The 13,519-nt window shown below is 43.6% G+C and overlaps 1 protein-coding gene across 1 annotated transcript in view; it reads left to right on the top strand.

Moving 5' to 3' along the window:
- The first annotated feature begins 1,525 nt into the window (after nucleotides 1-1,525).
- SNX31 (sorting nexin 31) overlaps nucleotides 1,526-13,519 on the top strand; it is a 56,225-nt gene continuing 44,231 nt past the window's right edge. The window contains 3 exon segments of the mRNA XM_028108932.1: nucleotides 1,526-1,591; nucleotides 1,700-1,774; nucleotides 11,458-11,572. Of these exon segments, the coding sequence (XP_027964733.1) occupies nucleotides 1,526-1,591; nucleotides 1,700-1,774; nucleotides 11,458-11,572 (256 nt within the window).

Below are 13,519 nucleotides of genomic sequence, written 5' to 3' on the forward strand. Positions count from 1 at the left end.
AAACGACTTTCAGTGTTATCACTGAATCCTAGAGTAAACCACTCAGACCAATGGGGCGGGGAGGGAAATCACTTGTGACCTTAGAAAAGTTCCTCCACTCCGGGCCTGTTCGGTCAGTGGCAGGATGTTGCCCTTGATGTTTACCCGTAAGAGTTAGGAGATTAAGGAACAGGAGGAAGTATGGAGGCAGCCCAGCACCTGCCCAGTGACAGGTGTGTAGGTAACTGCAGCATCCCCTTACCCCAGTGGCCATGGCCAGAGGGGCAGGAATTCTACTTTGATTTCACTAGAATAAGGGAATTAGGAGGATTACTTTACACAGCTAAAGATCAAAGACTGTTGAAAGAACTTGGGCTGGTTAGTCCAGAGAACACAGGGTTTATACAAACCCAGCTAACTGGAGGCCGGCACCTATTTAAAACCGGGGCTTCCTGGGGATCAAGAGAGGCCCAACCCATTTTCATCTGATAAGGTTTCTGGTATATGAAGGGAAAAAATTGTTGAGGTTTCCGCTGTATATTATTGGGAAAGTTTCTAAAGGAAAAATATTTAGTATTAAAAAATACTAAATCGGGGTTATAAATATTATGGCATACCTTCAGTGTTAGATTTAACAAATGTTACCACACAAAACTAAAGCTAATATAATTGCGCTAATCCTAGGACAACTACTAGATTTGTGCATTTCTTGAAAATCTTAATTCGCGGTGCGCTGCATGCGGGCTTTGTCGACAGGTAACGGGACACAAATTTTTTCAACCCTGTCGGGGCACCTACCTGGAGAAAAGGTCAACTTTTTGAGCTTGAGGGCGCATCTGCATGGGATCGATCTCTCGCTCCGTCTCGGTCTCCCCCTCACGCTACAGGCGCGTTGGAATGGGGGCCAGACATTCCACAAGCCGCGGAGTCAGAATGAAGCCCTGGAGTGGACGCTCGGAGAAAGCGGGTTTCTCTTGGGCGGCATTCCCCCCCACACACCCCCGAGCACGTAGCCCCACCCTGAAATGTTGGGGCAGGGTGGGAAGTAGCTCCCTGGTTGGCACGTGGGCAGGACATTTATGTGGCTGGAGCAACCATTTTAAACTTTTGTGGGTTCTGATGAAAATCCGGAGAAAACCTAGGACCTTCTCCCCAGAATTCTCTCTCCCCCCGCACCCACGCACGCATGTACGATTTTCCCGCCATGGAGTTGGGAGAGGTCCACACCCAGGGTGAAACCCCCAGCTGGCGTGTATTCCGTCCCAGGCCCCGCCTGGCCCCGGGGAGCCCGGCTCCCCGCAGGCCCCGGCACCCAGCCGCTCGGCCAGAGCTGGGCGGGGCTGGGGGCGGCGTGCCCAGCTCCCCCCCCCCAACCCCCACCCCCTGCCGCCACCACCCGGGCCACCGCCCCGGGGCTCCGAGACTAGGCCCGCGCTGCTGCTGAGCTGCTGCGCAATTGCTCCGGGAGCCCGGACTCGCGGACGAACGCGCCGCCGCCGCCGCGGCTCGGCTTGCCAAGCGCTGTTCCCGGGCCGCTGCCGGAGCCATGAAGATGCACTTCTGTATCCCGGTGTCCCAGCAGCAGCTGGACCCGCTGGGGGGCCGCTACGTGGTGCGCCGGGGGCCAGGGCCGACTGGGCTGGGGAAGGTTGGCGACCTGGCGGGGCGGGGGCTCACCTGCTCGCTCAGCTAATCCAGACGGTCTGTCTTTGTGTTGCAGCTGTACTCCGTGTACCTGGACGGCTACCTCTTCTGCAGGGTGCGCTACAGCCGACTGCATCGTTGGAACGAACAGGTGAGCAGGTTCGAGGCAGGTGAGTGCGCCCCAAGACAGCGGACTTCTTGAGGACTCCAAGCTCCTAATCGGCAATTTGGTATTGCTTGGCATACCGCTCCTTGTATATAGGTTGCCGCTCCTAACCATCTACAGCTGGGAGATGAGGGGATAGGCTCAGGTCATTCTCCCAGCCTCTTTCCAGCCCTATGATCCTCAGCAGCCCCACCTGGCAGGGTGCTCTCTTTCAGTTTCAGCTGTCCCCCAGGACAACGCCCCCATTCAAAATGAGCATACTCAGTCTAGACCAAGGTGCCTTAGGAATCTTGTACGTAGGTGTTTAATCTCCCAGAGTTTCTTAGGCTGACTTCTTTTAAAAAGATGTGTTTATTTTTGTTTTCAAATTCGTGTATTTATAGGCTTCAAGTACTGGCAGGCTGGAAACCCAGGAAGCAGATGACTTATCAGGACAGGAGGCCATTTCCCACTACAGTTTCTCACTCTGAAGTCCTGGTGGCATTTTCTTTGGGAGGCAGCCTGATTTATTAACCTGCTCTAATGGGTTTTATTGTCCTAATAAGGAAGTGTTGCAGGTCTTCAAAATGGGTTGGAGGAGTAAAAGAAAGTTTGGAAATAAACTTCACCCTCCCTCTACCTCCACGCATAATGTTTTCTTTTTAATTAATTTTTTTTTAGATTATATACCTTGATTTTAAAGAGAATATACCTAAAATTAGAAAGAAAGGGGAGCCTGGTTGGCTCAGTGGGAAGAGCATGTGACTCTTGATCTCAGGGTCCTGAGTTTGAGCCCCAGGCTGGGTACAGAGATTACTTAAATAAATAAAACTCAAAACAAAACCAAGAAACAGACAAACTTGCCCAGGCAACAGCTATTAACATTTTTAGGAGAATCCTTCCAGGCAATCTGGGTTTCTAGTGAATAGATATACCTTCTGTTGAAGGACAGCTCTTAATTTCATTTTTTTTTTATATTGCAAACATTGCAGTGAGCCTTCTTGCTCGCATCAGAGGGCATTGGAAAAGTCCATTTTCAAGGTATGATTATGTTTCTTTGGAGTCAACAAAAAACAGGTGTAAAATGCGCTTGTTATCTTGTAATATGCTTGTAATTTGTGTGGTCCTCTCTGAATTGCTACCACCTGCTGCAGTTGCCCCAGAAGGTTCTCAGGAATGATGGTGGGCTGACTCAGTGAGGAAGGCATGGATTCAGACTTGTGCAAGATGAGAAGCTAATTGTGACCAAAACCTGTCTGGGGATTTGAGAGGACTGCTGAGGTTGGCAGATGGAGATCTTAAGGGAAGAGAAAGTACAGGTGTGTTAGGTATTTGGAGGAGGAAGTTGAGGTACCATCTCCCCCACTAATCCGTCTTCTCTAATGTGAGGTGGAATTGGGGAGGTTGCCATTCACAGCATGAAAAACAGGACACAGCTGTGGGGAGCAGGAGGGTGTGGAATTGGCTGACCACTTCCTGGCTGGTCACCTTACCTCTTCTCTGACCTTCAATTTTTTCATCAAAAATAATAAATAGATGGTTATAGGTGTCCACTTTCCAGGGTACTTGCGAAGAGTAGGGGCTAGTTTCTCCCAGAACCTCGGGCATGGTACATGCTCAGTAAACATTTACTGACTGATTTAAGATTTTATTTGTCAGAGAGAGAGAGAGAGCGTGCACGCACAAGCAGGGGGAGCTGAAGGCAGAGGGGAAGCAGGCTTCTTGCTCAGCAAGGAGCCTGATACGCGGCTCCATCCCAGGACCCCAGGATCATGACTTGAGCTGAAGGCAGATACTTAACCAACTGAGCCACCCAGGTGTCCCCCCCTCTTTTTTAAGATTTATTTATTTGTGGGAGAAAGGTGCACCCATGATGGGAGGGGCAGAGGGAGAGAATCTCAAGCAGACTCCCCACTGAGCGTGGAGCCTAACATGGGGCTCAGTCTCAGGACCCATGAGAACATGACCTGAGCCAAAACCAAGAGTCAATGCTTAACTGACTGAGCCACCCAGACACCCCACTGCAGTGGACTCTTAAATATTGAATTGCCACAGCCTGGTGCCCAATGTGGGGTATAGAGTAGATATTAATTAATACTTCATATTTGTCCCAAATTTTTCAAAATCCAAAAGTGGAGATTTCTTTATCCAGTTTCCAACTATCTTACACCTTGCACTTAGCATTTTTCCTCTTTCAGTCGGAACAACTTCATTTTAAAGAAACTATTTAGGACTTAGGTGGCTATTTGTATTATTAATCTAAAACAACAAGCAGTTACTGTGCATTAAGGTTGGTACCAAGAGCTTTACCTGTAATAGCATGTTTAATTTTTACAGCAGTTCTATGAGCTAGGATTATAATTAGCCTCATTTAACAGATGAGAAAACTGAGGCACAGCTTGCTCCAAATCAAACTGCTGGTAAGTATTGGAGCCAAGATTTGATCTCCAGAAACTGCTCTGACCCATTACATTTTGTGGTTTCTTACTAAAGTCAACAAAATAAATTGTATCAGTAAAACAATTGGGTCCTAAAATAACAAGGTTTTACTCTATTTTGGAATAACATGAAAATTCCCAATTTCAGGTGCTCAATGTGGTGAATTTTGGTACATGTATACAATACTACCGCCATAATCAAGATAAAGAAAAGTTTTGCACTCTAAAATTCCCTTGTCCCCTTTGCCTTTGATCCTCTCCCTCCACTTCTCACCCCAGGCAAACAAGATCTGCTTTCTGCCTGAGTTCCAAGCACAGGATTTTATTCAGACTGCCCAGCAAGCCTCTGTGGGGTCAGCAGTACACTCATCATAATGACTCCCGTTTTGTATATAGTCTGAGTAAGTTTGCCAGATTTAGCAAATAAAAACACACGCTCCCCAGTTAAATGTGAATTTCTGATCAACAAAGAAATTTTTAGATAAGTAGTTCCATGCAGTATTTGGGACATACTTACCCGGGCATCCTTTATTTTGTCTGGCAACCCTGAGTCTGAGAAAGTTTGGGGGATGTCTTTCAGGCACTTCTCAGCTAGATCTTATTCTTCCTCTTCCACTGAAGATCTGAAAATGCCTCAGAATTCTTAATCTGATTTAATACAAAGCACTATAAAAAGGAAAACAATAAAAGGCCCCATCTGTGTGTGCATTTGAGTATATTTCCTAGGAAGTTCTGTATCCTGATAGAATAAAAATGTCATCTTATAGAATTAACTGCTTTATTTACTTAAGAAACATTTACTAAGTTCCTATTAGATGGTATGCACTGTGGTATATTATGTGCAGATGGCACTTCAGCACATGTGATTTTTTTTAAATTTTATTTGAGAGAGAGAGTGTGTGAGAGAGCACAAGCAGGGGGCAGCGGGAGAGGGAGAAGCAGCCTTCCCGCTGAGCAGGGAGTCTGATGCGGCACTTGGTCCCAGGACCCTGAGATCATGACCTGAGCCGAAGGCAGACGCTTAACTGACTGAGCCACCCAGGCATCTCAGCACATATGATTTTTGACTTTAAGTATTGGATTTCTATTTTGTATATTGGATAACTTTGAGATTGAGGAAGGGCACCTGCCCAGGCGAGGTGGCCCCTGCTCTTTCTCTGCCCAGCTGCGTGGAGGCTACTGCATCTAAGACTGCCCCTGGGGAACTAAACCTGGCTGTTTTTCAAGAAGTCGGTTGTGACTTATGCCCTCTGAAGTCATCGCCTGTAGCCCTGTCCCATGGTGAGGTTCCTTCCAGGTCTGGCAGCTTGCCCCTCTGCTGTTGAGGGCTGCTCATCTCTCTGCCATGTGAACTTCCTGACCTGACTTCTCTCTGCGCCTTCGGCTAAATAAAACCAGTTTGATTTATGCTCCACTCTTGCCTACACCACCTTCCTCTAAGGGATTTAAAGAGACCTTCGATGGAAACATTTAACTAGCTCATTTTGACCAAGTGTTAAAGATGAGGCCATACTGTGTAAGCGACACTGGACTCTATGAAAAGGATGCCCGCCCCTTTGCAAACATTTTGCCAGTATCAGATATGGCAATGGGCACAAGCCATAGAATCTTGCAAAGGATCCTTCCACGGTGATGGAAATGCTGTGTGAGCCCATATGTGCTGGTTTCGTCTTCGCCACTGCAGGTGCTAACCCAGCCTAGCTCCTTCCCCTCTTTCCATACCTCAGATTCTGTGTATTAGACTGGCCCATTCATTACCTCTGTCTACCTCACTTCCCTCTCCTGGGAAGACCCCTGCTTTCTGGCCCACTGGTCAGGGACCAGCCCTTTCTCAAGACCCATCTCAAGCCTCACCTCCTCTGGGAAGTCCTCCCTGATTGCATGAGTTGCCTTTCTTGGATTCCTGGGTCACTTCGTGTTTAGACCTTGTCATGTTCCTCCTTTTGTGTATATATTTTCTTTCCCTTGGTTATTTAGTTACAAAAGCCAAATATTTAAATGAAGGAATGAATGAAGCTATAGGCATAGTATACCCAGCATGGAATCCTTCTTTAGTAGATGCTCAATAGAGATTTGGTGGAGGAGAAGGAAGGGAAATGAGGGAGAGAAGGGAAAAGTAATGAAAACCTGCCACTTATTAGCTTATAGGACCTTGGTTAAAGTCACTTCATCTCCCCAAGCTTCAGGTTACTGTGATTATCATGTAATTTGATGTGAAGGTGGCAGGATGACATGTTAATGGTGATGATGATCATCTACCTCACAGGGCTATTTTGAGAAACAAATAGAATAATATAAAAGCTAATATTATTTGGTGCCAGATGCCACAGTCTGGATTGCTTTGAGCTGTGGCCCTTTATCTGGTAAATCTGGGGTTTTGATTCGAAGGGGCCTTAGAGAAGTGGAATGGATAAGCCAACATTAGAAAGGACACTATTTGTGTCTGTAATTCCACTTGTCCTGGGTCGCCACTTTGGGATAAGTATGGGGGGCTGGGAGTGCATAAGGCGGGGAAGGAGATGATATTTTCCATTGGCCAGTAAAGTTCTCTTCATGTTAAAAGGCAGAACTCTATGATGGAGAAATCAGTGCAGGGGATTGTGCTGGGATTAAAAACATGTATTATCTAAACATGGTCTTTTAAAAACAAACAAAAACCCCAAACAAAACATCTCATAATAAACAAAAGAGGTATGTTTTCCTTTGGAGAACTTTGAACAATTTTTGGGAAGTCTTTGGGCTAAACTCTAGTAACAGGTAATTCTTATTATGCTATTGGTTTTTATAGCTAAACTGTGTGCTGAGACCAGTAGCAAAGGTTATATTTTGATGGAGTTGAAGAACTTGGGGAGTCAATGATTGATCTTTGGCAGACCTAACTACTCAGTTTATTATATGTTTATCTTCCCCCTTAAACCAGTATTAGAGAGGGGAGGGGAAATATTCCTTGAGAAGTCAGCTTAGGTTGTAAAACCTACTGGGAGAGTTTGGGCTGTGTTGGGTCATAGAACCTTAAGCCTTGGTGACTTTTCCCCCAGCTCTTGGCCCTACGGTAGGGCCAAGATGCTCTCCTGCCCACGGAAAACCCAGATGGCTCAAGGATGCTGTGATTCAAACCAATTTGGGAGCATCTTCGACATTTATGAACGCATGCCTAGGAAGACAAATGCATTTTAAAGATCGCTTGATCCGTTAATCAAGAAATAGTCACATGCAAAGAAGACAATTTTCTGCTCCTAGTTCATGGAATTAACAGAGATGGGGTACATAAATCCCAGGTTGTTTGAGCAGCCTTGCCTGATTTGATGCTCCAACTGGGGTGTCTTTGGGCAGTGTATAGCATAACAGGAAAATTGCCTTGACTTAAAAAAAAAAAAATTGTTGCGGGACGCCTGGGTGGCTCAGTCAGTTAAGCATCTGCCTTCGGCTCAGGTCATGATCCCAGGGTCCTGGGATGGAGTTCCACGCCCGCTTCTCCCTCTGCCTGCCTCTCTCTCTCTCTCTCTCTCTCTGATAAATAAATAAAATCTTAAAAATATGTATATTAAAAAATTGTTGCCATAATATTTTATACTACCAGATTTAGAGGAGGAAAGGTTGCAAACTTCGATGGCTATAGGGATCAGGCAGGTAATTGAAATGAGAGGCGTGGACCAAGTGAGAGGCAATGGGGACAGGTGGAAACCGCTTAGGCCTCCTCTAACGGGGATGATTACCTGAAGAATGTGAACGCAGTGATTCCAGAACCTCTGATTTTTCAAGAAGCCAGAACATCAGGTTTGTTTTTTTTAATGAGCTTTATTTTTGTGGACCAGTTTTAGATTTACAGAATATTGCAAAGATAGTACAGAGAGTTCCCATATAGCCGCACACCCAGTTTGCCCTGTTGTTTTCCATTAGTAGGGAACATTTGTTACCATTAATGTACCAATATTAATACATTATGATGAACTATAGACCACAATTCAGTTCTGCTTCTTTAGTGTTAAGCTAATGTCCTATTGCTGCCCCAGAATCCCATCTAGGACACCACATTACATTTAGTTGTCGGCTTACTCTCCTCTTGACCGTCAATTTCACAGACGTTCCTTGTTTTTAATGACCTTTTCGAGGTACATGAGTCAGTTATTTTGTGAGATGTCCCTCTGTTAGAATCAGACGTTTTTCACCTGGCCAGGCTGGGGTTAGGGAAGATCACAGAGGTCCCTGTTGTTCTAATCATCTCACAGGAAGAGCACCTAACCATCAACATGACTTACCACTGTTGATGCCTTGATCACCTGGCTGAGGCTGTGTTTGTCAGGTTTCAGCACTGTGCAATTACTCTTCTTCCTCCTTTTCCAAAGTGTACCCTTTGGAAGGCAGTCACTATGTGCAGTCCACGCTTAAAGAGTGGAGATTAATGCTCCATCTCCTCATGGGATGAGTATCTACAGAAATTATTCAGGATTCTTCACGGATTTGTCTCTTCTCTCCTCTGTATTTTTTCAGTAATTGATAGCTGCATAGACTCCTGGATAGTTACTTTATACTTTGGATTATACTTCAATACTGCTTTATTCTGCTATTTTATCTGTTCCAGCTTCTGCCCATGGGAACTCCTTCAAGTTTGCTTCTGTAACTCTTGCACATGTGCCCATTGTTGATTTTTTGTTGTTGTTGTTTTGAGTACTTTCTTGTTTTCTGGTGCCACAAGATGCCCCAGATGCCTCTTCTATATCTCCTGCTTCAGTTCTAAAAAATCAACTATTTTCTTCATGGAGCCCTGGTTGCTTTAGTTGGGGAATGGTTAAGAGAAACCAAGGTCTCAGACTAGGTATGTTCATTGCTACTATCGTGTTGTTGCTTCGAGGCCCTCTCAGCTGACAGAGCAAGGAAATATGTGTATACACATATCTATAACTCTCTTTATATGTAACCATCTGGATCTATGTTAAGCTAAACATGAGTTCATACCAAGATCCCCAACTGTCATCCATCACCACATGGATCATTCCAGCCTACTGCCCTTGCTTATCTGAAAACTCTCACTTCAGGAATGAAAAACCTGACTCCCATCAACTGCCATCCATTTACTTCATGTATCTCACCTACAGGCAGGCATTTACTAACCTTTCTAGATTGTAGACCAATGCTGTCCAATAGAACTTTCTGTGCTGATGGAAATGCTCTATGTTTTCTTTGTCCAGTTCAGTAGCAACTTGCCACAAATACTGTTGAGTATTTGAAATGTGGCTAGTACAACTGAGGAACTGAATTTTAAATTTTATTTCATTTTAATTGATTTAAGTAGTCACAGGTGGCTAGTGGACATCATGTTGAATGGCACAGCTCTTGGCCATTGCGAAGATACTGACTTTCCCTTGAGTGAGATAGGAAGCCATGAAGGATTTTGAGCAGGGCAATGGATTGATCTAGCTTACCTTTTTAGAACGTTACCTTAGATGCTGTATTAAGAATAAACTGAAGGGGGTCAAGGGCAGAAGCAGAAAGACCTGTTGTAAAGCTGTTGCAGTAATGGGGCAAAGAGAGGACAGTAGTTTGGACCAGGGTGATGGCAGTGGGGGTGGAGAGAATTGGTAAGTTTTTTTTTTTAATTTATTTATTTGAAAGAGAGAGGGAGAGACAGAGAACATGAGCAGGGGGAGGAGGCAGAGGGAGAAGGAGAAGCAGACCCCCCACTGAACAGGGACCCCGATGTGGGGCTCGATCCCAGGACCCTGAGATCATGACCTGAGCCAAAGGCAGATGCTTAACCAACTGAGCCACGCAGGTGTCCTGAGAACTGGTAAGATTCTTGATGTATTTTGAAGCTAGGGCCTATGCATTGTTAATATTCACCACATACACACTGTTTGTGACAAAGGCCATGGAATTAAAATTTCTACCTGTTTGTTTCTCTTAAATCTGTTTTCATTTTCTTTAAGCCACTGACTATGAAATAGTAAGAGTTTTACCCTTCTGCAGAGGTACCATGTTAAAACCTGATTTCTGGCTAGTTTCCTTTCTCATATTTTATTTTATTTTATTTTATTTCATTATTTTATTTTATTTTATTTTATTTTATTTTATTTTATTTTTTAGATTTACTTATTTCAGAGAGGGTGGGGAGGGACAGAGAATGAGAGAGAATTTCCAGCAGGCTGAGCGTGGAACCCGACACGGGGCTCCATGTCAGGGCCTCTGACCCTGAGATCATGACCTGAGCCGAAGTCAAGAGTCAGAGGCTTAACCGACTGAGCCACCCAGGTGCCCTTCCTTTCTCTTATTTTAGAGAGAATGATGCCGTGCCTTATCTTCAAGCTGCTACTGTAAGTGTAGGGCTGGAAGGAAGGAAGATGCACTTTCGATTATCTAATTTTAAAACATATTTTTGATACATCCACTATTTAGGTTGCATAAAAATAATTGCCACCTTGGTCTTGGACCAATATGTGGGTGAGTAGGAGGGTGGGAAGGGCCTGATTGGGTTGCTACTGGGATCACATGTCAGCCTTATAGGAATTGTATAAGCCAGCACTGTCCAATAGAAATATAATGTGAGCCACTTATATAATTTAAATTTTTCTGGTCGCCCGATTAAAAAGCATAAAAAGAAACAGGTGAAATTAATTTTAATATACTTTATTTAATCTAGTATATCTAAAATATTACCATTTCAACATATCAATATAAGGAGTTATTAGTGAAATATTTTACTTCTTTTTTCTCTGTACTAAGTTCGGGAGTCTGGAGGGTGTTTTATACTGATGGCATATCTCAAGTCAGACTAACCATATTCCCAGTGCCCATTAGTACTGGCTAGGGGATACCATATCAGATCGCATGCTGTAAGCATCTGTTACGTTCAGACTTGGTGGAGGTGGGGTGGGGAATTAAATTCCTAACTATGCTCATTGTTATCACAGATACTATTGGAGAATGAGTTAAAGAAACATTGTATGGTATGAGTGGTGCACAGTCTTGCAAAAACAAATGAAAAATTAAAAAGTATCCCAAATCCCAAATCTACCAAACTCAGACTGGAGAGGTCAGTCTGTAGTATGTCTAATAGTATCTTCAGAAACCTATCCTGAAATAAACTCCTTCCTAAGAAAATCAAATCATCCCCTTTTCCTCCCTTTGGTCACCACGAAGGGTTAATTTTAAATTAAGTACTATAATGAGACTTGCCCTAAGAGGAGGCTTTGGTGTCTCATCAACCTTGAATTGGAGGTTCTTTGCCTTAACTGCATTTTCTGGATCTTTCAGCTGAGGCGGGTCTTTGGAAATTGCCTGCCACCTTTTCCACCAAAGTATTATCTTGCAATGACCACATCCATGGCTGATGAGAGGAGGGGCCAGTTGGAACAATATTTGCAGAATGGTATGTATTTGGATTTTATTTTTACAGATTTATCGAGATACAGATCATATACTGTAAAATGCACGCATTTAAAGTGTGCAGTTCGGGGCACCTGAGTGGCTCAGTCAGTTAAGCATCTGCCTTTGGCTCAGGTCATGATCCCAGGGTCCTGGGATGGAGCCCCATGTCCAGCTCCCTGCTCGGCGGGGACCCCTCTTCTGCCCCTCCCCCCCATTCTCTCTCTCTTAGATAAATAAATTAAATCTTTTTTAAAAAGTTGTACAATTGAATGGTTTTTAGTATATTTACAGAATTGTGCATTCATCCACCATAATCTAATTTGAGAACATTTTTGTCACCCCAAAAAGAAACCTTATATCTATTATCAATCACCCCTTATTCCTCTCCCCCACATGCCTCTATCACCCCCTAAACTAATTTCTGTCTTAATAGATTTGCTTGTTCTGAACATTTTATATAAATGGAAACATACAAAATATGGCCTTTGTATTTGGTTTTAAAAATACTCTGTTTTCACATTTGCCTTTGGATGCTGTATGTTGGCTTTGATTGTAAAAGTCAAAGACCTATTACCTGAATTGAGACCAAAATAGAGGACTGAGATGAACTGTTTTCCTGAAAGCTCTGAGAAAATATCAGAGTTGCATTTCCATCTCTGTCCAACAACCAGGGAGCCTCAGAGGTCTGCTCTGACCCTGATGAGGCTTGCAGTACCCTGGTCCTTGCCCCTTGCCTGTATCCTGCAAATGCTGTGCACAGCAAAAGTGTGGTTGGCAAAACTAAGCACTCTCAGAAAGGGGGTTTGGGAGAAGTAGCAAAATTGGCATTCAAGTATTTAAAGATTTTGAAAAGGGGAAATAGTATATACACAAAATATTTGAAAAGTAGATCCTGTCCGAAGAGTATAAAATGAAAGGTACATTCCCTTCCAGCCCAGCCCCCACCCCTTTAGGCCTCTAGAAGTAAACACTATGACTTATGTATTCCTTGGAAGCAATTTTTGTGTCTACCGGTGTGTGTGCACATCCCTGTTTGTTAAACACAGATTGGAATGTACTCTATATACTTTTTGATACCTGATTCTTAAAAACTTTATTCTGAAAGAATTTCTGACTTACAAAAAGGTGCAGAAATAATGTAAAGAATTTCCGTGTAGTCTTCAACCAGATTTCCCAAATGCTAACATTTTATATTTGCTTTATCATCCTCTCAATTTCGGGGTGTGCGTGTGTGTGTTATATATAATGTTTTGAGAGGCCTTTGTTGCATACACAAGCCACTTTCCCCTTAAATACTTCTGTGTGTATTCCCTAAGATCAAGGACATTCTCTTCTACAACCACACTATAGTTATCAAAATCAGGCAACTAACACTGATAAAATAATATCTAATCTAGAGACCTTTCTCAAACCACACCAACTATCCCACCAATGCCCTTCACAGCACAAGAAAAAACGTGTTTTTCTTCTGTAAGTTGATTTTTCCCTCTTAAAAATCTGTATTTTATAGACCATTCTAGATCAGGAATTATAGACTTACTTCATTACTCTCATGATGGCACTTGTTTCCTTAAAGAAGATAGTAAATAAAAATTCTAGAAGTCCTCTATTTCCCATTCGTCTTTTGTAATGGAGAATATACCTCTTTTAGACCTGTTAAATAAGCCTTTTCAAACTCAAAATGTAATATCTGTTGAATTTTTCTTCTCTCTTGGTTTGATTTCTCATGTCTTAGGGAAATACTCCTTTAACTGCTGGCCTTTCCACAAATGATCACAGTGCCTAAGGGGTTGCTTTTCCAGGCCTGGCCTTTGTGCACATCATGGGGATATCTCCTGCATCCTCCTCTGGCAAGGCAGAGCAAGGAGACAGTGTGACTTAAGACCGTGGGCTCTAGAGTCAGACCCAGAGTCAAATCCTAGGTTTGCACTTCACTGGCTATATGACC

This window comes from Eumetopias jubatus, unplaced genomic scaffold (genome assembly GCF_037043125.1).
Source record: "Eumetopias jubatus isolate StellerSeaLion01/CBP00866 unplaced genomic scaffold, mEumJub1_p1.0 scaffold_4, whole genome shotgun sequence".
Lineage (NCBI taxonomy): Eukaryota > Metazoa > Chordata > Mammalia > Carnivora > Otariidae > Eumetopias > Eumetopias jubatus.